We start from the raw sequence: 27,508 nt of genomic DNA, 5'->3' as shown, positions 1-27,508 counted from the left end.
GGCAAGTATTTTGGGGTGAGCAATCTTCTGTATGTTATGCTGGGCCTGGTATTGACTATTTTTTAAATTTCTTTTTATTGCATACCATAAACCTTTAGGTTCCTGTATTATCTCATTATGAAGGTGATAGTTTTTGAATATATACTTTTTGGTGCAAAAATTTCAACCTCTGGAGGAGGTACAGTTACTCAGAATGGAAGCAGGAGCAAAATGATAAAGAGCATCTGGAATAACTCAAAGATAATGTACACTAGAGAGTAGAGGGGAAAATCTCTTGTACTTGAGGAACTCTATGAAATTGCATTTAGGGACCCATTTAGCAATCCTACAACTTTTCTAGAAGTGATTTATTACTGATGGTAGAAAGAGTGGTTTATATAAATCTTGTAGGTATTAATAACTGAGTAAAAAATGAGCTTTCTCATGAAACAAACAGTAAGTGGATGATGTAAGTGACAAGAAATGCCATTTGACTTCTGAATTATTTTCATTCATAAGCTCCTTGTTGATGTTGAAACTCTCCAAAAAGTGCTGTATTTTCATCCAGAAATGGAAGTTCCATTTTTGTGGAGCTTGCATAGGGGGCCCTAATTAGTGATTTCAGATAGCTTGTTTACCTCTCTTTTTCCTCTTGTTGATTCATTCACTGCAGTTTTGGGGACTATGTTTCTGATCAAGTTGTTGCACCTGTTCGAGAAACATGTGCTCAAGCATTAGGTGCTGTGCTTAAGTACATGCATCCTAGTTTAGTGTACGAGACACTAAGTATCTTGCTGCAAATGCAGGTAAATATGAAATGAGCTTTGTTTTATTATATAAAAGGAATACGGATTGTAAATTTGCTTAGACTATGGTATGAATTGATAAGTAAAGAATGATATGATTACTCAGAATATGGTTGTGTTCTCACATTTATTTTAATAAGCTCTTTTGCGTTCTTTTCAGCATAGACCGGAGTGGGAGATTCGTCATGGTAGCCTCTTGGGGATCAAGTATCTAGTTGCCGTGCGTAAGGTATCTTTACCCTGTCACATATTGTTCTTCTGATAGAAATATGTCTGAGTATCAACTGCCACTGTGCCTCATTATGCTCCCTGGCTTATTGGATTATAGCTGTTGCTTGTTATTTGAGTATGTCAATTGTTGATTTGAAATTTAAAATGTTGCATGCCTAGATTCAATTTTCATTCTTTTTTACCTACTACAGTTTTCTATTGATATTTGGCTGTTGTCTGTACTGACTTTCTGACAAGGGCCTTAATAAGATGTACTTGTCTTTGGATAGATTCTTAGGGAGAATGGATTTACATATTTCTACAACATGGATTGGCTCTTAGAACTCTTGTGCCCTGCATTTTCTAGGAGCCTTCAAATAATTACTTAATAGTGTATTAGTGTGGAAAGAGTGGACTATTAGCAAAACGATGATTCATACATATTCCTTTTGTGATTTCCATTTTTTAGCTTCTTATTTGATGTAATATTTCAAATTTTAATCTTTGAATTCCACTTAATTGATTGTCTGATTCTTCCCTTGACACCAGGAAATGCTTCATGATTTGCTTTGCTATGTTCTCCCAGCATGTAAAAGTGGGCTTGAGGATGCTGACGATGATGTTCGAGCAGTGTCTGCAGATGCTCTAATACCAACTGCAGCTGATATTGTTTCATTAAAAAGTGAAATATTGCATTCTATTGTTATGCTACTCGGATATTTTACTTGACCTAGATGATTTAAGCCCATCTACTAGCAGGTGTGTGTATGTCTTTAAGCGAGCCATTTCTCATTTATTATAAAATTAAATTGTCATGAATCTTGTGGTATTATTTATTTTCAATCTAATTGCTCAGACAAATATTTTAGCTTTATGGCATTTGGTGATGAACTGATAATTTTCTCTTATAGCTCTTCAGTATACAGTTTTCAACCACAAATTCACTCCATAGTTGTTGATGTTGTTTTCTTCGGTGCCCTTTGTTTGCGTGGGTGTGCCTTTTTAATATTACTTCGACTTATTGTTGAAACTAGCATGCCTTCATAGAAGGTGGACCTATCCGAAAACTGAATAATAATACAATCTGGAATGCCTTCAGAGAGACTATTTTTGTTCTATTGTGTTGCCATCCTTAAAACCTAACATTTATTAGCCTTACTTGTAACATACTATTAAAATTGTTGTAAATTAGTTCCTTTACTATTTCCTACAGTTCTGATACTTCTGATTTTTTTGTCATTTGATTTTGTTCTCCTTACCCGGCAAATTTTGACTCAGCTTGAATAAATGGATTTTATCCTTGTTGCAAAAAGTTGGCTTTGAAGGTTGAATTGTCAAAAGCTTTATTGCTCTAGGTTGAAAAGTGGCGAATTGATGGTAAAAAAATGGACTTTATCTAGCATAGCTTGAGTGAAGCATTCAATCAATTGCAATGTCCTCAGTTTTCTCTTTTACTTATTTCTGAGATCTAAAATTTTTGCTAAGCATAACATTTGGTGAAATGTTATTTTTATGTTCTCTATGGAGTATTTTATCTTCTTGAGTACCATTTTGCCCTTTTTGCTGTTCTACTTCAATAAGAGCTGTGGGCTAATACAAATTTCTGATGTGATATTTATAACAGTTTAATCTGAATGAGTGGAACTCATTTTTCTAATCCCTCTGTGGAATTGCAGTGTAATGAATTTATTGGCGGAAATTTATTCTCAAGAGCGGATGCTTCCAAATGGCTATGGGAACCTGCCATCATTGGAGAAACAAGATCTCAATCTGAATGAAGTTGTTTATCAAAATGACATTGGAGAAGGGTTAAGCTCTTTAGAGAATCCCCATATGCTGTCAACTCTGGCACCAAGATTGTGGCCATTCATGAGACATAGTATCACATCTGTCCGTTATGCAGCCATCCGCACTTTGGTAGACCCTTTCTCAATTGAAGTGTCTTTTATGATGTGCATATACTAGTTCCTTTCATATCTCTCTCACGCACACATATTCTGTTGATTTTTAAAACCATCTTTATTTACCAATATTTACAATATATGTTCTTTTAGTTCAATTGCTCTATATGCTTGGCCAAAATTGAATATTAGTTGTAAAAATCTATATTTTTGGGCAGGAGCGTTTGCTAGAAGCGGGGCGCAAGAGGAGCTTAGGTGAAGCTTCTGGCTCTTTCTGGCCTTCATTTATTCTGGGTGATACCCTCCGGATTGTTTTTCAGAACTTACTGCTTGAATCAAATGAAGAGATTTTGCAGTGCTCGGGTAGAGTTTGGAGGCTTCTTCTCCAGGTTGCTATTCGATGAATGCATATAATACTAGATATTCTAATCACATCTTGCCATAATATGCATTTAGTGTTCTTCTTTAACAAAAGCTTACTATTCATGTGTTTTCTTTATGCACTCTATACCTCATTTTATCTCTGGTGAGCATATTACTTGTATGGAAAGTCTCATCAAATTTTCATGTCAAGCCATGCCTTTCCGCTAGTTCTGACTATTTCTTAGATTTACTTTCTAGTGTTCATGAATTTCTCAATTCCAAACCATTTCAGTGCCCAGTGGATGACTTGACGGATGCTGCAAAGGCATATTTTTCTTTTTGGATAGAATTAGCAACTACTCCTTATGGCTCACCTCTGGATACTACAAAAATGTTTTGGCCAGTGGCTCTTCCTCGTAAAAGTCACTTTAAAGCAGCTGCTAAGATGAGAGCTGTGAAGCCTGAAAGTGACCCCTACAAAAACATTAGCTTTGGTTCAGCAGAAGGTACTAGTTTACAGGAGAAAATGGGGACACTTCCGCCCACATTGGAAAGATAATTGTTGGTGGTGATGTGGACATATCAGTTACCCAAACACGTGTTGTTACTGCCACGGCATTGGGTGTTTTGGCTTCTAAGTTGGATGATTCTTCTCTTCAGTATGTTGTTGACCCATTATGGAATGCACTTGCCTCTTTTTCTGGCGTTCAAAGACAGGTATAGGTCATATATTCTTATTGTAGTGCTTTCTATAAAAATGTCTATGACTATCAATCTGTTTTGTCCTAATTACAGGTATCTTCAATGCTGTTAATTTCATGGTTCAAAGAGTTGAAATTCAAGGACATATCAAAGTCTGAGGGAGTTATTACCGTCATTTCAAGTAATTTTGGGGAAAGGTTGTTAGATTTGTTAGCTTGCACAAACCCTGCATTTCCATCAAAAGATTCAGCTCTTCCATATGCTGAACTTTCTAGGACATATGAGAAAATGCGCAATGAGGCTCGTCAGCTGTACCATGGTACCGAGGCATCTGGAATGTTTAAAGATATATTGTCATCCACTAATCTTGACCTGGAAAGTTTGAGTGCAGATGATGCAGTGAATTTTGCATCTAAACTTTCCTTCTTAAATAATATTACCACTGGGAAGAGTCTGCAGGACGGAGTATTTTGATGAATTAGAGTCTCTGAAACAAAGAGTTTTGACAACTGCTGGATATTTGAAGTGTGTTCAGGTATGATTTAGGTTTCATCTGCCAATGTTCGTTATGTGAATGAATAAGCGAAGTGTTTAACCCCTTTATAAAATGTTTTTTGATTAGTTTAGGAAGTTATTCCTTTACTGCTAGAATGTCCATTTTGGTAGTTTAGACCTTGTTCTGATAAACTAATGGTTTACAATTATGATCTCTAATTTTGTATATCTTGTCCTTCCCTTCCTTCGCCTGACTTGGGGGTTTGGGGGAGGTGGCGGGATTTTTAACAATTGCAGAATAATTTGCATGTTACTGTCTCAGCTTTGCTAGCTGCTGCTGTTGTTTGGATGTCTAACCTTCCGGCTAAACTCAACCCAATTATTTTACCGTTAATGGCATCTATCAAAAGAGAACAGGTAATATTTTCAAGTAAAACCATTCTATTGAGAAACAGTTCGATTTAATGTGGATTTGTATTTTATTAATATTATAGGAGGAAATACTACAAAGTAAGGCAGCTGAAGCTCTGGCAGAGCTAATCTATTGTTGTATGGGCCGTAAACCTGGACCTAATGATAAGTTAATCAAGAACCTTTGTAGTTTGACATGCATGGATCCTTGTGAGACCCCTCAAGCTGGAGTTCTGAATTCTATTGAAAAAATTGAAGAGCAAGGTCTTCTGTCCTTCAGAAGCAGTAATAACAGGCAGAAATCAAAAGTTCATATGCTTTCCCCTGGTGATGATCGATCAAAGGTTGAGGGCTTCATTAGCAGACGAGGAGCTGAGCTTGCTTTGAAATGTTTATGTGAGAAATTTGGTGGTTCGTTGTTTGACAAGCTTCCTAAGCTTTGGGATTGCCTGGTAGAAGTCTTAAAGCCTGGAAATGTTGAGGGTTTGAACCCAGAAGATGAGAAACTTATATCTGAAGCTATAGATTCTGTAACTGATCCTCAAATTTTGATAAATAATATTCAGGTAAATGGACTTCACCTTAATTATTTACTACATGTTTCTTCTGATAAAATTGAAATTACTGAAGTACTATATTTTCAATCCTTGAATCAATTAGCGACCTCATATAATTATGTAGATCTAATATTATACATACATGATTTATTTATATTCAACATTTCCCCAATGTTATGAATTTTTCTGCTCCACGACCATTGAAACTATAACCAGAAATGGAAAAGATGGTGTCTGAAACCTATGCTCTAGTTTGTAGTATGGAGCCAGAAGGGCCCCCCAGTAATATTCGGATACCAAAAGAACTGAAGAATTGTCATGCGAGATATACTTCAAGGGAATCGAAAACCCCTTAGTAACATTTCTCTTAGATGCCAAAATATATAAAGAATTTTCATGTGCACTTAGTTTCTGTGTAGGCAATAGAAGTATCATGCATATATGCATACTTAGGTATAAAGCAGAAAAAACCGTACCATATGCAGATTGAATTGGAGATTGGTATTGCAGTTAGCATTTTACTGTTACCTACAGGTTTATAAAATTATGCTATTTGGATCTTTGATAAATTATATCCATTTCTTGTGCCTCTACTACAAACAAATTCTTGTAATTTCTTCTACATTTCATCTCTTTTTTTAGCTTGGCCTTTCTTTTTATTGGCAGGTGGTCCGTTCCATTGCTCCTTTATTGGATGAGACATTGAGATCGAAACTTCTCACACTCCTTCCATGTATCTTTAGATGTGTTTGCCATCCCTCATGTGGCTGTGAGATTAGCCTGCGTCTAGATGTATCACAACGTTGGCCAAATCTATGGCAGTGAATGTGATGAGTGCAGTAGTTGAAAATGTGGTCCCTATGTTAGGAGATATGACCTCTGTTCATTCTAGACAAGGGGCTGGCATGCTTGTCAACTTGCTAGTTCAGGGACTTGGTGTGGAGCTGGTTCCTTATGCTCCTCTTTTAGTAGTTCCTCTTTTGAGATGCATGAGTGATTCTGATCATTCTGTGAGACAGAGTGTAACACATAGTTTTGCCACACTTGTACCTTTGCTTCCATTAGCACGTGGTGTTGCTCCCCCTGCTGGTCTCAGTGACCGTTTATCCAGGAATCAAGAAGATGTAAAATTTTTGGAGCAACTGGTTGACAACTCACACATTGATGATTACAAGCTCTCAACCGAACTAAAAGTGACTCTTAGAAGGTAGTTTTGTTGTAAATTCTCATTTTAGAAGCTTGCTTCCATTTACTACTCTTATGTTCTGACTAATGATTGCTTCTTATCATTTCAGGTATCAACAGGAAGGTATTAACTGGTTAGCATTTTTGAAGAGATTTAATCTCCATGGCATCTTATGTGATGACATGGGGCTGGGCAAGACCCTTCAGTCATCAGCCATTGTGGCATCTGATATTGCAGAGCATATTGCTGCAAATACTGCTGAGAATCTCCCACCATCTCTTATAATATGTCCATCGACTCTTGTGGTCACTGGGAATATGAGATAGAGAAGTTTATTGATGGTTCTTTAGTAACTACCCTCCAATATGTTGGTTCTGCTCAAGAGCGCACATCTCTTCGGTCTCAATTTAATAGATATAATGTTATTGTTACATCATATGATGTTGTCCGTAAAGATGTTGACTCTCTTAGACAAGTCTTTTGGAACTATTGTATTCTAGATGAGGGACATATCATAAAGAATGCAAAGTCAAAAGTCACTCTTGCTGTGAAACAATTGAAGGCGCAGCACCGTCTCATATTGAGTGGTACTCCTATCCAGGTTTGTTGTCAATGTGAATTTCAGTTGGCATTTAAAATGAATTCTAAGTTTCCATGAGAAATACTTCTGAATATTGCAGAACAATGTACTGGATTTGTGGTCTCTTTTTGACTTCCTCATGCCAGGATTCCTGGGAACAGAGAGACAAGTAAGAATCTTATATTTGCTTACCACTTGTACTCCCTGACTATCAATTGTTATTTGCAAAATTTTTGTTTAATTGTGTTTTCTTCTTCCTGCTCTTCTCGTGTTTGTATATACATCATGAGTAGATGTTGGTGATGAAGAAGTTGGAGAAGTTTGAAAAATGAACGTTAATTAATTCTGTTCCATATTAATTATTTGACTCGTGTGGCTTGACTTTTGCTGACTTGTTTTTACTATAATTCTATCCTGTAACATTCCTCCCCCCTCTTCCCCCTTGTTTGGTAAGCTTGTCTCTGTCATTTCTGACACCAAGTTTATTGATATAACAGTTCCATGCTTCCTATGGAAAACCACTGGTAGCTGCCAGGGATCCCAAATGTTCAGCCAAGGATGCTGAAGCAGGAGCACTTGCAATGGAAGCATTGCATAAGCAGGTGAGTTTAATTCACTTGTGTCTGGATTAATTTCATGGCTATAGAGGTTCTCTCTAAAAGATCTCTTTACAGGTGATGCCTTTCCTTCTTCGCCGAACAAAGGAAGAAGTTTTATCTGATTTGCCAGAGAAGATTATCCAAGACAGATTCTGTGACCTGAGTCCTGTTCAGCTAAAACTTTATGAACAGTTTTCCGGTTCAGATGTTAAGCAAGAAATCTCCAGCATGGTGAAGGTCAATGAATCTGATACTGGACAAGGAAGTGATGCACCCAAAGCATCTACTCATGTTTTCCAGGTAAGGCCATAATGGAGAGTAGTCTTCTGTACCTCAATTACCTCAATTTTTCAGTTGCCTGATACGTGTCGTGTTGATGTTTCAGGCACTCCAGTATTTGTTAAAACTTTGTAGTCATCCTCTTTTAGTGCTTGGCGAAAAAATTTCAGAATCTGTCTCATCAGTTCTATCAGCGTTTCTTCCTAATGGTTCCAATATTGTCTCCGAACTCCATAAACCCCATCACTCTCCTAAACTGGTTGCCCTCCAGGAGATTCTTGAAGAGTGTGGAATTGGGATTGATGCTTCAGGTTCAGACAGCCCTGTTAATGTTGGGCAGCATAGAGTATTGATATTTGCACAGCATAAAGTAACTCTTGCCACTTTCTAATCAGATTTAATGGAATAAAAGTTTCCCTCAATCTTGGTATTTGACTGTGCTCTGCAATGCAGGCTTTTCTGGATATCATTGAGAAGGATTTGTTTCATTCTCAGATGAAGAAGTAAGATTTCTGCTTTTATTTATTTATTTATTTTATTATTATTTTTAATTTTATGAACTAAAATTCTTGAATTCTCCATCTTTTTCAAACCACTGAGAACCAAGAAAGTTTCCATGCAAATACATGACTAATGATTTTCTATGAATTCCACTTTTAAGATCTGTTGTCAGTTTCTAGGTGCAATAGTAAGATCTAATTCTTGTTGAAGTATTTTACCTTTTTTTTGGATAAGTAAATGTATCATTTAAAGACATGGAGGAAGTACCACCCATAATACACAGAAATACTGAAGAGATTAGAGAAACAAAAACAAAGATATGTACTTTCAATTCGTCTCTACATTTTCTAAATGTGCCTTTTATTTTTGGAGCAGTGTCACATATTTGCGGTTGGATGGATCGGTTGAACCAGACAAACGCTTTGAAATTGTGAAAGCCTTTAATTCTGACCCTACAATTGATGTCTTACTCCTTACAACACATGGTAAGTGCATATATTACATTACATGTTTGCCATGAAGTATAGCAGCGTGTGATTCTTTGAAACTTATTAGTGTGAAACTTATTGCAGTTGGTGGGCTTGGTTTGAACCTGACATCGGCTGATACTCTTGTATTTATGGAGCATGACTGGAATCCAATGCGTGATCATCAGGTATAAAAAAAATGACCTGTATGTATATCTTTTAGGCTTTTATCTGAACATGATCCAGTACCTAGGCAGTGAAGGGCAAAGTCTGAACTACCACTACCTTTGTCAAGAAACAAATAAGTTTCTATTCCTGAAAGAGAGGCGCTTATGTGAAATTCATAGATGTCTATGCACTGGCATTGCTTTGCCGACTGATTTTGATGATTGTGTTGTCTCTTTTCCAGGCAATGGACAGAGCTCACAGGTTGGGCCAGAAAAAAGTCGTCCATGTCCATCGACTCATAATGCGAGGAACCTTGGAAGAGAAAGTAATGAGCCTCCAGAGGTTCAAAGTGTCTGTTGCTAATGCTGTGATTAATTCAGAGAATGCTAGTTTGAAGACCATGAATACAGACCAGCTGCTTGATCTCTTTACACCAGCAGATGGCAAAAAGGTTTGCACTTCGTTGAAATTTCAGTTGTATCTGGTCGGTCAGTCAGTCTCATATTTCTTCACCATTCACACTAGTGTTCTATCTGTTTTCAGGCTCCAAATGTATCCCAGAGTAGTGATGACAAATTTGAAGGGGATCCGAAATTGACACGAGGTGGGAAGGGATTAAAAGCCATTCTTGGAGGATTGGAAGAACTTTGGGATCAATCACAGTACAGTGAAGAGTATAATCTGAGCCACTTTTTAGCCAAGCTAAATGGTTGAATCCGACTAGCCCCGCTCTGCGTTTATGTTTTTTATTGGCAGTATGCGAGAGCCAGCCAACAAGGTACACTACTGTCTTCTGTGGCTAATTTGGAGATGAGCACTGTTTTTATCTTCATTCATGCCCCTTGTACAAAGTGTATATTCCTCAGAGTCGTGGCCAAAAATTTTGAAGATTAGTTCTAGTAGTTTGTTTCTTTAAATTTTTTTTCCTTCTCGACATGCAATCAATCAGTCAATCAAATTTTGAGGCTGCTAACGTAGAAATGTCCATGATTTGGAGAGAGCACATTGTGGTTTAGTTGGAGCAGGCAGACACATAGGGGAGGGAATTTTGTAAATTTTTTGAATTCTATCTTGTATATACATTGAGGAGTTTAATTTTATCTTTTTTAAAAAAGGGAAAAAAAAAAAAAAAGCAAAATTGTCTTGATATGAAGCTTGCTGAAACGATTTGTTTTTGTTGCCACTCTTTAATGGTCCTTTTTTCCCCTCTCTCTAAGCATTGAATTTTAGTTAAGTTTAGTTTAGTTTTTATTTTTATTTTTTTATAAATAAAATTTAAGCGTAAGACTGTAAGAGCATAAAATGAGAAGGATGGTCAAAGTAAGATGTATACTTGAAAAAAATATAAACTCTTAAACTTAAATGTTCATATAAAACATATAAGAAAAATGGTCAAAGTAGTATTTACCGTAAATAGAGAATGACTTTTGCTATTGCTTATCCAAGCATAGAGAATGACTTTTGCTATTGCGCATAGAAAAATACTAATGTCTTCTCAAGTCTCCATTATATTATTGAAGGTGCCAATATAATGCTTTCCAATTTACTACAGTAATAATATATTTTGATGGAAATGTATAATGCTTTCCAATCTACTTAGGGGGTGTATTCAATCATGACTTTTGTAGAGTTTTAAAAACTTTTATGAACTTTAAAAGTTTAGAGGTATTCAATTTAAACTTTTGGAGAGTCTTTAAAAGTTAGGCGGTATTCAATCAAGATTTTTGAAGAGTCTTTAAAAGTCATGTGGTATTCGATTAAGACTTTTAAAGAGTCTTTAAAAGTCATGTGGTATTCAAAAAGATGAACTTTTGTAGACTTTTTAATTTTAGGACTTTTGTAGACTTTTCCTTCTCAAATATACATAGTTGAAATTCAACCATCAACCCCAAGATTTTAAAATTGTTCTTTCTAGCAACTCTGAATGTTTTCTCTCTCTATTTAAACTCTATTTTTTCTCCATATTTAAACTTTATAAACCTATCTAAATTTACCTTTCAAAAAAAAAAAAATCTAAATTTAATAAAATTATTTTTTCTTCATTATCCTATATTTTCCTCATACCTAAACTCTACCATTTTTTTTTCTCTCTCCTGAACTTTACAATCTTTCTCTAAAAATTTGAAATAATATTGTTTTTAGTTCATTATTGCTTGTTTATATTGATTTTTATTTTTCTATGAATTTTTCATCCCTAACTTTCTCTAATTCTCCCTAAATACATGAACAAAGTAAATTTTTCATCGTCAAATTTTAGTATATGTTTCATAATATTCATATAAATACTATATATTTTGATTTTGATTTTTTTTAATGTTTATATTCGTAATATATATATATATATATATATATATACTTTAAACAACAGGTTACTACGAACAATGAACTACTGTTCGCAACAACAATTTGGGGTTGCAAACAGTAGCACCTTGTTGTTCGCAGTCTCAAATTGCTATTGCAAATAATAGTTCTTTGCGTGATGCCTAACAATATATGAAGTATAATATATATATATATATATATATATATATATATATATATATATATATATATATATTATTAATATTAGATTTTAATTTTTTTATTTTATGGAACTTGTAATTATATTTTTAAATATTTTATTTGATCAATTCTTTTATTATAAATTTTATTGTTCAATATTGTAATAAATTTATAATGAAATAGTTTTTTTTTTTTTTTTTTTTTTTTTTTGTTGATGTTTATTGATGATATATATAAGTAATTAGCATATAAGTCTCAGCATACTATCGATAAAAATAATAATGTTGAGAATGTTGTTGTGAGTGAAGAACTATATAATAAGAAGAATTTTATGATATATTATAAATGTTTTGTAAGAAAATTATAAATGATAAAGAATCAAAATTATTGAAAATTTGTAAGGATGTATTCAATTTAGAATTTCAATGACTTTTGTAGACTTTTTAATATAAAAAGTTGATAAAAGTCTATGAATGTTTTTTATATAGACTTTTATAGAGTCTTATAAAGTTTTAAAAAAGTTTTGAACGACTCTATGAAAGTCAATCAAAGTTTATTAATATCTATCATTTTAAAAGTCTTTAAAACTCTACAAAAGTCATGATTGAATACACCCCCTTTAATATTACTACAATTATTGCTTCTACAATTTCATCCCTTTAAGAAATTACTTATATAGTACTCTAATATATAATATCTATATATTATTGCCATTGTAGAAGATAAGAAAATATATGATGGATGCATGTGTATGGCAACAATTAGTTGAAAAAGATAATGGAGGTTATATATATATATATATATATATATATATATATATATATATATATATATATATATATATATATATATATATATATATATATATAAAGTTCCTGTGCGGTTGTGCGGTTAAATTTGAGCCATTGATCTTGCTTAAATCAACGTATAAGATTACTAAAATTTAAAAAAAAAATGCAGTGACAATTTAATAATTTTTGCATCTAGGTCAAATTTAAGGTGTGTGATTTTTGTGCTTAAGATGTGTGGTTTGTGTGTTTAAGGTGAATAGTTGTTGAAATTTAAGGTGCGTGGTTTTTCTTCTTAAGGTGCATTATTTTTCTTCTTAAGGAGCGTGATTTGTATGCTTAAGGTGTGTGAGTTGTTGAAACTTAAGGTGCGTCACTTTAAAACCTTAGGTGCGTGGTTTGTGTTCTTATGGTGCATGGGTTGTGTACTTAAGATGCGTCGGTTTAAAGCTTTAGGTACGCGTGGTTTGTATTCTTAAGATGCTTTGTTTGTGTTTTTAAGGTGCGTGATTTATGTACTTAAGGTGTGCCATTTTAATGAACGGTAAAGTAGCTTACTTGGTTAATATACTCTCAAAGCCCTAAAAGCCCTCAAAGGCCAATTAGAAGAGAATCAAGAGTATCATTGATTTCCTCAAGATAAGATTTTTCCCCAAGGTGTTTATTGTAATCAAATTTATTCTCAAAGAAATTTCGCATGCCAACATCTATGCTCAATTGCAAAGTATTTCGCGGAAAATTAATCTAAGATTTATCCATGTATATACATCTAGGATTAAAAAAAAGAAAAGGAAAATGACTTAACACTTAGAAATGAATAGACCAAAATGTCTTTGTATTTAATGTTATTTAAATAGTTTTATTTATCATCTTCGAATAGAGGACAATCTGAATGGTCACGAAGAGTAATGGTTCCGAAGAGTTCAAAGCCTGTGTTACAATTGCTTGAGACTAATCAATTTCAACGTCACTTGGGAGTTTAGCGTGGATCCGAGGTTCCATTATCTTCCGGTTTCACTTCTGTGTCGAGGACCTATTCGGTTGTCTTCTCGAGTTGTTGCCATTCGAGTACCTCAACTTTACCCGTCAGGAAGTTACTTCTCGATCCCATTCTGAATCGGCTTGCAACTAGCAAAAAACTCCTTTCGCACCGCTAGGATTAGTTGGCTCGCATGCACGACATCCAACTTCTATTCAACAACTTCTAGGATCCATTCTTTCATTAGTTTCATCAGCTTGACCACCAAGAAAGTTCTATTTTTTCTCCACTGTGCCCATCTATTTTACGAGGGATTCAATCACTTTCGGTTAAACGTTCTCATCTGATCATGTATGTATATATATAAATATAAATGTAAAAATGGTGGAATAAAAATAAGATATATAACAAAAGTTAGATTGGATCTCTTGTGCGCACATGAAGACTAAGATATGACCGGTGGGCTAATATCACGACTCTCGATTTACCTCTGCAGTGACTCTAAGGGCGGGGAAAAAGAGAGTCATGGAAAGTTGAGTAATGGCTTCAGATGAAACTATACTAACAATCCTATTGCAATTCACAAAGAATCTCACATCAATTATAAGTTGCAAGAAAGCCACAACAAAATGAAGTTGCTAAAAGAAGAAATAGAACTCTTGAGGTAGTCGAGCTCTTTTAGCAAACAAGAGTTATTGGCTAATTATTGATGATTCTTAGCCTTTAAGGATTCATGCTCTTTCTACAACCGCATTCAACAATCTTCTTGATTGCACTTCGGGAAACATCTTTTATAAGAGGAATTAAGTGTTTTTTGAGCTCAGCTGAACACTTCATAATTTTGTATAAAGTGTTGGCTGAATATCGTTTTGAGAAACGAATAAAGAGATTTCATAACGAGAAGAAAATAAGAATTTTGAGCCTTGAGAATGGGATGACCGAGCTGATTGGGGTGGTTGGTGGCTGGTCTGTCTGGGCTGACCTGGAACTGCTGACAGGTTGGACAGCTTTGCGCGTAGTCAGCACATTCCTTGGTTGTGATTGGCCATGGTGACATTAGGGCCTTGTTTAACATCCCTTATTACTCTTAAAACTCTTAAAACCCTCAAAACCCTTTGGATGGCGTTTGGTTGGAGAGGGGGAATTACGTGGGAAAGGAATTGCAATTCCATGGGAGATGAACTACTGAGAATAAAGTGGGAACTTAAATTCCAGTGTTTGGTTTACATGAAGAGAATTACTGGGAATTTCAATTCCAATGCTTGGTATACATGGGAATTGAAAGGGAATAAGTAGTATAAAGTCAAAAATGTTCATTGTTGTTGTTAGGCATTAATTTTAGGTTAAAAAATGAAGGGGTAATTTTGACTTATCACTATCTTTTTTTCTTCCTAAAATCCCAGGAATTAAAATCTCAGGGGGGACATGAGATTTTAATTCCATGAAAATGGGGGAATTGCAATTCCTTTCAACCAAACAAGGGAATTTTGTGGCCTTTGGAATTAGGTGGGAATTAAGTGGTAAGGGAATTTAAATTCCCTTCAACCAAACGCCCTGTAAAACTCTCAAAAGCCCTCATAACCATCGTGTCTCATCCACTGCCTTTTGGGTTTCTCATATTCTGTTGTCTTTATTGATGATTTCTCTAAGTGAACTTGGGTCTTTTTAATGAAGAACCGTTTTGAATTATTGATCCATAAGGGAATTTTAGTTTTTGTATTCTGTGATATCCTTGGTTGAATTTAAGTGCGATAACAACATGATTTTTGAGCGAAACGCGCTTTCTTTCTCCTGGAACTTCTTCTTCCTTGAAACACTCTCCCCGGCCATTTTGATGGCTACTGCAAAGGAAAGAAACCAGCCTTCGTTGGACAAGCATATGGAGTCCATCTTGTTTGTTGAAATGAATTATTCATATTACTTTGATTTTACTCTCTCAGTCCCGAAATGAATGTCCTATTTACTTTTTACACGCATTTTTGGGAATCAACAAAAGAGATACAAGTTTTCCAATTTTAACCTTGGGTAAGAGGTGCTGCCCAATGAACTATTTACTTTTTAGTTTTTACACGCATTAAGAATGAGATGAGGGGATGAGTTTGCATTTACTCCGTAAAAAAAATGCTGCAGTGATGCGATTGAAGAAGAAGAAGTACCGAATGGATGGGATTGACACATTTCTCTATAAAATTATAAAGTATTATTATATTATAATTTTTTTAATCCACAAGGTTAGTTTAGAAAAAAAAAAAAAAGTTAGTAGTGTTTATTTTAATAAAGTAGACAATATTTTGGAACATACTAAAAAAAAAAAAATAAGACAAGTAAAATGTGACGAAGAAAATAATATTTTTATTATTATTATTTGTCCCATTTTACCCTCTATTATATCATTTACTTTTCTTAAATAATCAAAGCTCACTGTTCTGTGCTTGTGTATTAGGCAATGGATAGAGCATAGAAGCATGAAGACGTCATAAAAAGCTAAAGGCAGTTAGGCCATGCTATGCACTCCACTAGCTGAGCTGTTGCCGTAAACTTGGAAGGAATTTGTGAGTTTTTATTGTAAAAAAACAATGAGGATCAGTCATCAGACCTTGTTTGATAATTACATTTATTCCAATTATTTTATAGCTTCTGGTAACATTTTAAGTAGTGCAACTCGTGTACAGGCGCGTCAAAGACTCAAACATCCTATTCCTAGCAGAGGAATTCTTAGTATTGCCCTAAAAAGAAGCTGTCTAAATTTCAAAATGGCGTCGCCCGGACTTGAACCGGAGACCTTCAGTGTGTTAGACTGACGTGATAACCAACTACACCACGACACCATTGTTGTTAACATTCTTCGTATATTATATTCATTCTATAATATTTTCAAACCAATAGTAATACACATCATTAAAGTAGTAGGCATGTTATCTTTGAAAATTTTTAGGGTTCAAAACTTCTGAAGTACCAACAATTGTTTGAATTGGCTAAGAGCAATCTAACTTGGTTTACCTCCATATAATCTTTTATCAATTAAGAGTGTTTGTGTTAGTTAATTATGAACAATTAATAAAAAAAAAATATGATAATTTAATTTTAAATGTTACTTGTAATACACTAAATGAAAGACCTGAAAAAAAAATTTTGATTTAACATACAACAAACACTTAGATATATGTTTATAGTTAACTTAAAACATTCAATGGAAGATTTGAATGAAGGTGTATGAAATTCAAAATTTTAATATACTCCTACTGCTGCATATTAAGGCAAATATAGATAAATATTAAGCTTCTTTGATATCCTAGTTTAGGAGGGGCCAACACAAGCAATACAACACATACTATCATTACATATATCTATCTTTATATATATATATATAGCTAAATACAGAGCAGCATTGCTTACAACGTTGTGGAATTGTCTGGTGCAGTATCTCCTCCAATGTTTCCACAAAGTTGAGGAAGACCCCAAGACAGATTCTCTAATGACCTCTCTTCATCAGACATAGACAAGTACTCCTTCCACACATCAAGCACTAGCCTAAGGTCATGAATCTTGTTTTCCAAACCAACACAGCAATTCGCGTGGACTGTGATAACGGCATCAACGTCGTCACTAAGCTGGCAGAATCCACTATAGAACTTTGTGTCCAAGAACTTTATTTGCAGCCCAAGTGCGGTGCTGATGTAGGGGTGAAACTTTATTCTGTTAAGTACATCTTGGTCGTGGCTGCCTGGGAAGAAATCTTTTGCGTTGTACCAGAATTTATAGAACTGGATCGTGCGCCTGCTTGACTTTACGTAATTAAATCCTCCGTTGGGCAGGTTGTTCAGGTCCGATGAGTTGGAGTAGAAATGGTCACAGGCAATTTGGAACTCAGCATCTTTGTGGAAATGCAAAAATGGATTCCGAAGCCACATTATATCAGCGTCCTACACGAGAGGAGAAAAGCAATATGTTAAAACTTGAAATCAGAGTAGATGGTTAGCTAGTTAGTATGCGCTTCCTACAAATGATCATAGTCATAAGATCCTACTGATTACATGAAATATATCTATAGTTTCAAATCTCGAAAATTCCACTTCAAAAATACCCAACAAAAAAGAAGAACTGCTAGGTTGTGTTAAAACTATCCTAATATCGATTACATAACAGAAAAGTCTATTCAGGTGCATCCAAGTAAAGAGGCATGATAAAATGACTTGGCATACCGTAAAAACAAAGTTGTATCCCTTCTCCAAAACCGTTCTAAGAAAATCAATCCTTGCCCACATCATTTCCAAATACCGTGAACTCATAAAATAAGCTTCACCAGTAAAATTCATGCCATTTGTATGAAGAGCATAGCAGTATGGGTGTACTTCCAAACAACGAGAATAGGCTTTTTGGTCTAGAGCCACCACAAGTAGGTGATTCAAAAGATTGCGTGTTTGATTCCCAATTCCAAAGCTCTCTAGAAAGAGATCAAAAACAGAGTTTGGAGATGTCCATGCTGCATTTAAAGTTGTAATGATAACAGTTCTATCACCAAAAGCTGTCTTTTTCAATAATTTCTCCAAGTCATTGCCTTCCCCTGCCTTGCATGCGCAAAAATAAGGCCCATAATTAGACTGATAGAAGAGCAAGCATGCCACTATTGAACTTTCGTTAAGCTACTATAAAGGACTAATATACTTAAACTTTATTCAGAACACATTTCATTCTCACTTTTGGAAGTGTTTTACAATGGCAAGTTCATCTGTTCATGATGAATCTAATGTAAAAGTGGTAATACCAAACTCCTTTTGTAAAAGATTCCTATTTTAGATCAATTAATGAGCTAAAGAGTTGAACAATTCCAATTTTTCTTAAAGAGTATACACCATCAACGGGTAAAAGCGCTCATATATGTAATACAATCTGAAAAGGGGGAAAATTCCATAGAAGTAAGGACCCCAGAGAAAATCCTAATGAAATGATCCTAGAAACTAAAGACAGTACTTAAAATGTTCATAATTCCAGGGCCGGTGAAACTTTTTGCTTTTCTAGTTGCTACCATAATAAAATGCCTCATCCATCAAAGTTTACCAGTTAGCCTTTGACACTAAAACAGTGAAGAATGGAAACCTCCACATGCTTTGCACTTCAAATGCATATCTAGAACACAATTACACAAGATCGTAATTCAAACAAATTCAAGTTCTGAGGCCAGGAATTTGTGGAAGTACACCTAGCAGGCTAGCATTCTGTATAAACCACAAAATAGAAAGCTATAATTAAAGAAGGATACATTACTTACCATTGAGTATAGATCGCCGTGAGCCTCATTTGGCGAATATACATGACCAAGAGAACTTGGAGACAAATGTATATAGTATGACCAGTGATAAAGTACAAGAGTGGAAAGGCTAACAGCACAGAATATGAGCACAAGCAAAAGAACTTCATAAGGTAAGTGATGAAAATGGTGAGTCTTATGGTGGTGGTGGTGGTGAGTTTGGTACCCATCAGACTCACCCAAAGTCTCAAAAGCCTTTCTACCATAGCTTCCACTCCCCAAGTTCATCATCTCCAAACGCTGAATTTTGGGCATAACCCAGACCTCTCAGTAAGGCGCATTAACCAGTTTAAACTATATCATCATAAGAACATGACTGAAGAGAGCAGGGGAGAGCACACCAGCCGAATACTCAGCTCGGTTTCAGACGACAATGCTGGACCTCAGCTCCGTACCTGGAATTTTACACTCTAGCAAGCTCAGACTGAGCAGTTTAACGCCTATAAATTCTACCATGAGCAAAAAAATTCACCAAGAAGATCAAACTTCAGACCACACTAACACGTGGGAAGTTCAAACTAGTCGACAAGCATAGCAGTCCCCACTGGGCCATTTCGTCGAACAGGTGGCATGCATAATTTCACACACAGAAAAAAAAACTCAACAGCCGAAAAAGTAGAAATCTACATAGAATACCGGAGAGAATAGGGGCAGAGCAAGAAGGAGAATCTCCGATCCAGTGTCGGTGGCGGTCGGCGAGGCGTTTCTTCTGCAGTTGATTACGGTTCACAGCACGAGAATGGCGCCTAAAAAGGACCGTTCCGGGGCCTTTTGTCTTGGATACTTTGAATCCTTACATTGTGATTTGTGAAGGGGGGGAATCATCAATCCCAATCGTACTTTTAATCACCCGTACGTAAATCACGCTGTAAATGATTATGTTCTCGATTGTTCATATTTTTAGGCACCGTCCTCTTTTTGACTGAGGATTAATAAAGGGAAGTTTTATTTGCACCACCCTATTTACTATTTGCACCCACCTATTTAATAGGTCAAATAAATGGTGCAAATACCAAAGTAGGTGGTGCAAATAAATGTAGTCAAAGTAGGTGGTAACATTTATTATTTATTATTTTTTAACAATAAACATTAAAAAAAAAAATGATCGCCTTTTTTTTTTTTAATTATTTGTGTAATTATTTTTAAAATTTTTATTTTCAATACATATGTTTTTAAATTTTATTTTCAATACTTGTTTTTTTTGTTCAATATAATTTTTTTAACTTTCTATTTTCAATACTTGTTTTTGTTTATGGTTTAATTTTTAAATTCAAAATAATGATTAATTTTGTTATTTTAATATTTTTTATAACTTAAATTTGTTGTATTCATTATTTTATCTTTTTTTATAGAGATATAATAAATAAAATTTGAATCGCTAAAAATTGTAAAAATATATTAACTTCACAATAAAAATAAAATAAAAAATAAATTCATTCAATTTCAATCTAATATAACATTTTCCCGAGTACAATTAGAGCGTACATGCTCATTGTAACTTTCAATCCTATTCATATATGGAGTCATCCATGCATTTGCACAATCATATCTAAAATAAGCCCATTGTGGAGCAATTGTAGGCATTGGGTACCCTCCTGTCAATGTTACCTTGACATAATGGTTATTATTAACATAACCAAGGGTTATTGCTACATGCTCGTACCAAGGTGGTGGGCTAGATCGAAGTGGTAAATATGTTGTACTGCCGGCCATACTCAAAACATGTAGTATCACATTGTATCGGGAAGCAATTAGTACACCCATCTCCGGCATAGTCATCCAGTGCTCAACTGGTGCACACCGATCTTGTGCAAAAAAATTCAACATGTTATAGGCATTATACCATCCTTGAGTTCCACACATATCGGTATATTCCATTGTGTGAGACTCTAGTTCTTCGATTAAATTGGATCGAATTTTGAACCATTCGTCCTCCTTAAAACCGAGACAGAGAGCTACGGCTCGAAATCCACAGTTTCCGTCAGATTTCACATCTTGCACTTGCATGATAAAAGGATGGAATATAACCGGAAGTTGAAGCATATATGGATGGTAAAAGTGTCTATCACCTGAAGTTGGTGCAGCTGAACAACTATTCCGAGCTTGTTCTTGAAATTGAATATTATTTGGCTCGGCTTTAGTTTTTCTGAGAGATAGAGTTCTTATGAGAGATTTGTTTTTTGAAGTGGGACGCCCACGAACATTTATTTGCACGGGTGGCTCACGGATCGAAGTTGTAGATGGCGCGATCAACTCCCTCAACTTTCTCAATATGTTGAATTTACCGGTTCTTGATTGTTTCTTGAACTGATCCTTAAACATATGAAGCTCATGCTCAACACCAAAATCTTCATTGGTTAGAGAGATGGAAGATGATAAGTCGAGCTTCCTCCAAAAGATATCAATCGAATCAAGTGGGATAGGCTTACCACAGTTAAAATATGTTACCTGCTCGTGTGCACATGGAAGCCCGCAACTTGTTCGCAATCGACATCCACAATTTTCAAAAGTAATCCCGCCAGCCCGTGACCTCTCAAACTCATTAAAAATGAGATTCAGTGCATGAATAGACACAAATCCTCGCAATTCTTGAAAATGTGACGTGTTGAACCGATGTCGAATCAAAATTTTGCTTTGTTCAAGACTTGCTTTGATGGATGTGTCCTGTGACTGAATGACTCTGTCGATATAAACCAATGATGTCTCCAAATCTGACTGCGATGACTCCAAGTATTTTTTTAACTTGGCATGCTGACTCTCAACTCTGTTCGTGGTGTGATTTCCAAAATTGAGATATCGATCAGTCCAAACAGATACAAACATTTCTTTATAGGGTTGCAGCCAATTATCATCAATATAACCAAAAACACCTGAAAATGTGAATAATTGAAGAAATAATTACAGTAGTTGAACAAATATGCCTTGTTAAAAAAAATATTAAAATATACATCGAATAATACCTGGAAAGTCAACCAAAACTGCTTGTATTTGAGCTAAATGGAACATATATGATTCATGAGTCTGAGACTCAACTAATGCGTTCCATGATTTGTAGAATAAATCCCAATGATGGTTTGAGGGGATCGATGCCCTGCACTTTCTCAAAATACTTCTATAGATGTGCCATCTACAAAGTAATCCTTTAGCATCCGGATACACATTTTTACATGCTTTCATCAATGCCAACTCTCGATCCGTGACGATAACACGCGGGGTAATGCATCCCTCAATTGTGGCTTTGAGACAATTTAATGCCCAAGTATAATTGGACTCATTCTCTTTGTGCATGAAGGCGAACGCTATGCAAAATGTCATGTTGGTCGAAGTTACACCAACCATTTCGACGAGAGGCATCGAGTACCTATTTGTCTTATAGGTTGCATCTATCAACAGGACATGTGGAAATGCACGCCACTTCTCCATAGATTTAGGATGAACGAAGAATAAATCTTCTAACTCATCTGTTGCATTATTAGTTCGACTCTCATGCACATAACCATTGTTATGTAAAAAAGACATAACAACTTGCATTTGAGTTTTACCTGCATTATCCATCATCCGGAATTTTTGGCGTGCATTGTATATGGTTTTTGTGATGGAAACATTATCCGGATTTTGCATCTTCACCGACGTTAAAATATCTCGTGGTTTCACATGCATCGCTGACAAATTTTCCACCAATTCGACTTCATTTCCTGATAATCGCCTTGCATAAGGGTGACCTTCAAGGTGCAATGCAGGCTCATGATTATGGACTCCGCATATTACCCTAACCCTCCAGCAACCATCAACACGTATGTATTTCCCCTCCAATTGGAATGGACAATCAATTTTTCTTGTACCCGTGTTTTTAGATGAGATTTTTTTTTGCACGTAAGTACCACCACGGTCACACTGAAATATAACTGTAGGACTTTTATTCCGGGACCTTTTAATCACAATAACATAACCGAGATCCCGACCTCTACTTTGAACCCATTCAATTAAATCTTCGCGAGACATGAATGCCTAATAAAAAAATTATTTGTATCAATAATAAAAATACCTAATTAATTAATTATAATCATAAGTATACGTACTAATTAATAATCATAATAATAATTACATGCATGTATACCAACAAATTAAAAAAAACAAACAAACAAAAACAAAAACAGAAATTAAGTATACGTACTAATTAATAATAATAATAATAATAATAATAATAATAATAATAATAATATTAATAATTACATGCTTACAATAATAATAAGTATGCGTATGAATTTTGTTTACCGTTTCTGTAGACAATTCGCATGCAACCTCGAGATTTAGGTTCACTTGATCATCATCTTTAGTTCTATTGTCATCATAAATTTCGATTGCATTTTCGTCCTAAACAAACAAACAAATAACAACTCTTAATATATAAAGACAAAATAATATATTCAATATTGATATATTAAAGCAATGAATTTCTAATCAAAAATAAATATACATATCTAAATTTCTAAATAATATATAAAAGCAATGAATATATAAATAATACGTAATATTCAATTTACTAAGTTCACACACACACACATATATATCTATATATATATATATATATATGAAATTAATGAACATATATGAAAGCAATGAACTTAAATTTCTAAATAATATATGAAAGCAATGAACTTAAATTTTTAAATAATATATAAAAGCAATGAACAAATATACATAAGTTCAATTGTAACATTTCAGTAACAATTCAAATAAAAAAAAAATTAAAATACCTCGTAATGTTGTTGATTTTGATTTGGACCATTGTAACTAAGAAATTGGCTTTGATTTTGATCGTTGTAGCTAAACAAATTATCTATCCAACCGTCCATCACACACACACGAATTTTGATTTTGATTTTGATTGTATGACATGTACATCACACACACACACCACATATATATAGAGCCATTTAAGTCTTTTGGATTCCTTGCCATTCATTCTACACGTAATTTCATTTCACTAACAACAATATTAACTAAAAAATATGAATTGAAATTGTAAATTTACAAAATATATGTATTAAAATTATCAAGTTCAAAAAACTATCTATTGAAATCATAAATTTAAAATAAACATATATCGAAAAACAAAAAAAATGGACCAGGAAGGCAAGGAGGCAGAAAAAAAAAAAAATGGCTGCTGGCTGCTCCGTGTTTTTTTTTTTTTTTTTTTTTTTTTTTTTTTTAAATTACATTTTGACCTCATAATTGTAAATTTAATAGGGTGGTGCAAATAGCATTTTGACCACCCATTAGGCTATTTGCACCACCCATATTTACTACCTTTTTACATTTTCAAAGTGCTTTATACCTCATTTTAGTCAATGGATGGTGCAAATAGCAACACCCTTAATAAAATGTAAGACACAAGAATAATTGTATGAGTTGGTTCTCGGAGGGATACTTTGTGAAGAGATAAATCTTACTCTATATAATAACAAAATGTTTTTTGCCAATTAATTTCCCGCCTAAATGAAATTGCATCATTTTAAGGTATTAAATACTAATTAAATGAAATTGTATCATTTTAAGGTATATAATGCAGCATACTTATCTATTTTCAATACATGTTAATCTACAATTATTGTTATTTAATGATGAAGCAGGTAATACATTCCAGTATTTTTAAGTTAACATTTTATTATATAAATTAATTTATTGTTAAGTAGGTTTTATTTTTTCTTTCATGTCATTGAAATATTTCATATTTAGTTTAGATTTATATATGTTGTACGTATATAATTATTATTATTAAGCAATGTTTAAGAAAAGATTTTCGTAGTTAATTTCAATGTATGATGATGATACTGTATTTTTTATTTATATATTGTCAAGTATATGTACTATAGGCTTTAGTTGAAAATCATATTAATAAATGTTTTTATATATAAGAAAATTTAATTTCATAATTTTTTATTGTATATTGTTTGATTTCCTAATTTTTTAATTTTTTTTTATAAAAATGTGTGTGTGTGTGTGTGTGTGTGTGTGTGTGTGTGTGTATATATATATATATATATATATATATATATATATATATATATATATATATATATATAATTATTTTAATGTACACTTTTTAAATCTCATGTGGTATGTTATAACACAATTCTTTATAATATATGCTAACAGTATGTGATGTTCGATATAACAATCAATTTAGTATTGTTAAAGAAAAATACATTTCAGAATAAGTTTTAATTTCATGATTAATATTTTATTTTATTATTTTTAAAATATTATCAATAATAAAGTTACTTAAATTTTATGCCGTGCATCGCACGGGACAAAAACTAGTTAAAATAAGATCAAAAAAGATTGGTGTTACTGTCATTAGTGAGACTTGATTATTGATCTCGGGAATATCTCATTCCCGAAAACAATATTCTCAAAATAAAAAAACACTATTATCTAGAAATGTTATTACATTTCAGACATATTCCGTGAACCAACAATGTTAGTAATGTTGAATAACACCATTGCAATATTACAAATTTTAATAATTTGTAATATTAATTTTAATAGTTTGTAATTTACGCTCAGATTATATTAAGTTTTTTTTTTTTTTTTTCTGGAAGAAGAGTATATTATGTTTTATGATGCATTGATGCCTTACTGTTTATAATAATTAATTAATGGTACATATATTCCTAATTAACTACTCCTTTTTTTCATAAAAAAATGTGAATAAAAAATACTAACTAAAGAACATTTAATAAACTTCAACAATGAATATTTATACATACATTGTTACATTAATATTTTATGTATATGTAATTTGCATAATTATGTTTATATTGTAATTAGATTTGAATTATTTAAATTCAAAATTTTCTAATTCAGTGTGGTATTCAATAATACAATGTTTAATAATATTTTTTGTAAAATAATGTGACTATCAATAGAAAATAAACAGTTTAATATTGTAAGAAAAAAAAATATTTCGCAATGAATTTTGAGACTTAATACTTTATTATATCACTTTTTTTTTTTTTTTTAAACCTTATCAGCAAAATATCAAATTTACATTGAATGACATACTCACATACACCATATGTTAAATATCATATACACTGAATTAATAGATTTATACTATATATACTTATACAATTGATTGTATTCATACCATGCATCACACATGTGACATACACTTGGTTATGACACCATCAGATTCAAGATTGTCATTTAATTTTTAAAGAAGACAATTAAAGGTCAATAACAAACACTATCACATGTTGTTTACAACGATATTTTTAATAATTTGTAGATTTTAGTTTCTTTTTGTTTATTGAACTCTGGATGCATTTGTATATTTAAAAAACATATAATTTTTATGCAGTGTTAAGATATTATAGTTGAAAACAATACATTTCATTGTATATTTACTTTTGCATGACTATCAATAAAAATTTATGGCAAACATTATCTCATGTTTGATTGTTATTGAGGAAACCGGTTTTTGTCCATGATCAAATATATATTGTTGCATCTAGAGTTAGAAATTTCAAAGGTCTCAAAATTTTGATTTGTAGTGACTCTGAAAATTATAATTCAACTACTAACGTAGTTTACTAAGTCCTTAAGATTTTGTAATTTTAAATACTTTGTGTTAAACTTATAACATAATTTATTATTTTTAGTAATTAATAACCTTAAATATCAACTCTTAATTTAATTACAAAGTATTATGTTCATAACTTTATTGTAGCAAATCAACATAATTATTAAATAATAACTTTACAAGTGAATAAACTTCATATTTCCTTTTTTATAATTTTATATATGAAATTTAGTATTTAGTAATATTATAATAATTTTAATAACATAGCATAATTATAATATTTTAAATCTTTAATTCGTGCATCGCACGGGTACCATACTAGTTGAATATAATAATTTTGAACATTATGTTTATTTTCTTTAATTCTTTACAATTTTTTATTTTTCATTTCTTTCTTTGTTCATAATGTATTTAAAAATTTTATTGTCGTATTTTCTCATTACTTTTAATTTTTTTCATTGAACATTTATTCAATCATACAATATACCAAAGTAATAGATATTTATTTTCAAACATGATTAATGATTAATTTAGGGTGTGTTTGGTTCGCACATGGGGATCGAAGTCGGAATGAGAATCAAATATTTGATAATGGTAATGAGTTTTGGTGAAAGTATTTTTCATGTTTGGTAATATGGTGGAATTGGGATGATTACTGATATTGCTATTTGGTTATGTATGATCCTATAATGGGAGTAAATGTTTTAAAAATTCAAGAACAAAAGAATGGGGACAATTTATTATAATATAAAGACATCCAAAGCACTAATATGAACAAAAAAAAAAAAAAATCTAAAAGCAATAATCCAAACTTAAAAATCAAATTACGAGTTAGAAGGGAAATAATGGAATGAAACCTTTATTTTTATTAGGGAATATGTTTTCTAATTAAGGGGGTAATCAAATCCTATAATAATATTCTAAAAACCAATCGTTATGCTGTGCAACCGTGTGCACCATGCATGGTGCACACGGTTGCAAAACAACGCCGTTTCATTCAAAAAAAATTCCGTTCGGATTGTCGTTAACGGCATTAGGTGGTTCCCTTTCGTATTCAAACAGTAGGATATATCAATAATTTCATACCTATATATCCACAATTACATAACTATATATCCAGAATTACATAACTATATATT

General features: G+C 33.1%; 3 protein-coding genes and 1 non-coding gene across 5 annotated transcripts; 1 reads left to right on the top strand and 3 right to left on the bottom strand.

Moving 5' to 3' along the window:
* Nucleotides 1-638: 638 nt before the first annotated feature.
* LOC109191431 (TATA-binding protein-associated factor BTAF1-like) lies at nucleotides 639-10,368 on the top strand (the record flags this gene model as incomplete). Its single annotated transcript, XM_019342091.1, is given in 26 exon segments — nucleotides 639-785; nucleotides 946-1,014; nucleotides 1,545-1,708; nucleotides 1,710-1,754; nucleotides 2,672-2,912; nucleotides 3,115-3,285; nucleotides 3,552-3,780; nucleotides 3,783-3,976; nucleotides 4,055-4,422; nucleotides 4,424-4,496; nucleotides 4,754-4,873; nucleotides 4,951-5,433; nucleotides 6,091-6,180; nucleotides 6,182-6,205; nucleotides 6,207-6,631; nucleotides 6,720-6,910; nucleotides 6,913-7,211; nucleotides 7,291-7,359; nucleotides 7,688-7,792; nucleotides 7,865-8,089; nucleotides 8,175-8,438; nucleotides 8,522-8,571; nucleotides 8,945-9,054; nucleotides 9,142-9,224; nucleotides 9,446-9,655; nucleotides 9,748-10,368. Coding segments are annotated over 26 exon segments (4,620 nt in total), but the record flags the coding sequence as incomplete, so codon positions are not given.
* A 5,859-nt stretch (nucleotides 10,369-16,227) lies between these two features.
* On the bottom strand, nucleotides 16,228-16,301 carry TRNAV-AAC. Its single transcript has one exon. It is a non-coding gene; the product is annotated as a tRNA-Val (tRNA).
* Nucleotides 16,302-16,737: 436 nt separating this feature from the next.
* On the bottom strand, nucleotides 16,738-19,681 carry LOC109191418 (uncharacterized protein At4g15970-like). 2 transcript variants are annotated; one of them, XM_019342067.1, is made up of 4 exons: nucleotides 19,284-19,681; nucleotides 18,743-19,176; nucleotides 17,676-18,041; nucleotides 16,738-17,396 (listed from the first exon to the last, which is right to left on the bottom strand). In XM_019342067.1, exons 2-4 carry the CDS (start codon nucleotides 19,034-19,036, stop codon nucleotides 16,866-16,868), a joined length of 1,191 nt encoding a protein of 396 aa, XP_019197612.1. In that variant the 5' UTR covers nucleotides 19,037-19,176; nucleotides 19,284-19,681; the 3' UTR covers nucleotides 16,738-16,865. The 2 variants fall into 2 exon arrangements, with proteins under 2 accessions (XP_019197612.1, XP_019197613.1); XM_019342068.1 differs by having other exon boundaries at nucleotides 19,418-19,681.
* Nucleotides 19,682-20,224: 543 nt separating this feature from the next.
* On the bottom strand, nucleotides 20,225-22,441 carry LOC109191387. The gene is made up of 2 exons (XM_019342030.1): nucleotides 21,742-22,441; nucleotides 20,225-21,651 (listed from the first exon to the last, which is right to left on the bottom strand). Exons 1-2 carry the CDS (start codon nucleotides 22,439-22,441, stop codon nucleotides 20,225-20,227), a joined length of 2,127 nt encoding a protein of 708 aa, XP_019197575.1.
* Nucleotides 22,442-27,508: the final 5,067 nt, after the last annotated feature.

This window comes from Ipomoea nil, unplaced genomic scaffold (assembly GCF_001879475.1).
Source record: "Ipomoea nil cultivar Tokyo-kokei standard unplaced genomic scaffold, Asagao_1.1 scaffold1622, whole genome shotgun sequence".
NCBI classification, from domain to species: Eukaryota; Viridiplantae; Streptophyta; class Magnoliopsida; order Solanales; family Convolvulaceae; genus Ipomoea; species Ipomoea nil.
Note: the sequence above shows the minus strand (reverse complement) of the source record. Positions and strands in the feature narration are given on the sequence as shown.

Bases quoted from the DNA above. Each gene is read 5' to 3' on its own strand.
- LOC109191418 (XM_019342067.1), bottom strand. From the start codon at position 19,036: ATGCCCAAAATTCAGCGTTTGGAGATGATGAACTTGGGGAGTGGAAGC. The intron at 18,042-18,742 runs GTAAGTAATGTA...TGCGCATGCAAG, and splicing joins ACGGCGATCTATACTCAATG to GCAGGGGAAGGCAATGACTT. The intron at 17,397-17,675 runs GTATGCCAAGTC...CCTCTCGTGTAG, and splicing joins GATACAACTTTGTTTTTACG to GACGCTGATATAATGTGGCT.
- LOC109191387 (XM_019342030.1), bottom strand. From the start codon at position 22,441: ATGCATGTGAAACCACGAGATATTTTAACGTCGGTGAAGATGCAAAAT. The intron at 21,652-21,741 runs GTATTATTCGAT...TCACATTTTCAG, and splicing joins AGTTTTGGTTGACTTTCCAG to GTGTTTTTGGTTATATTGAT.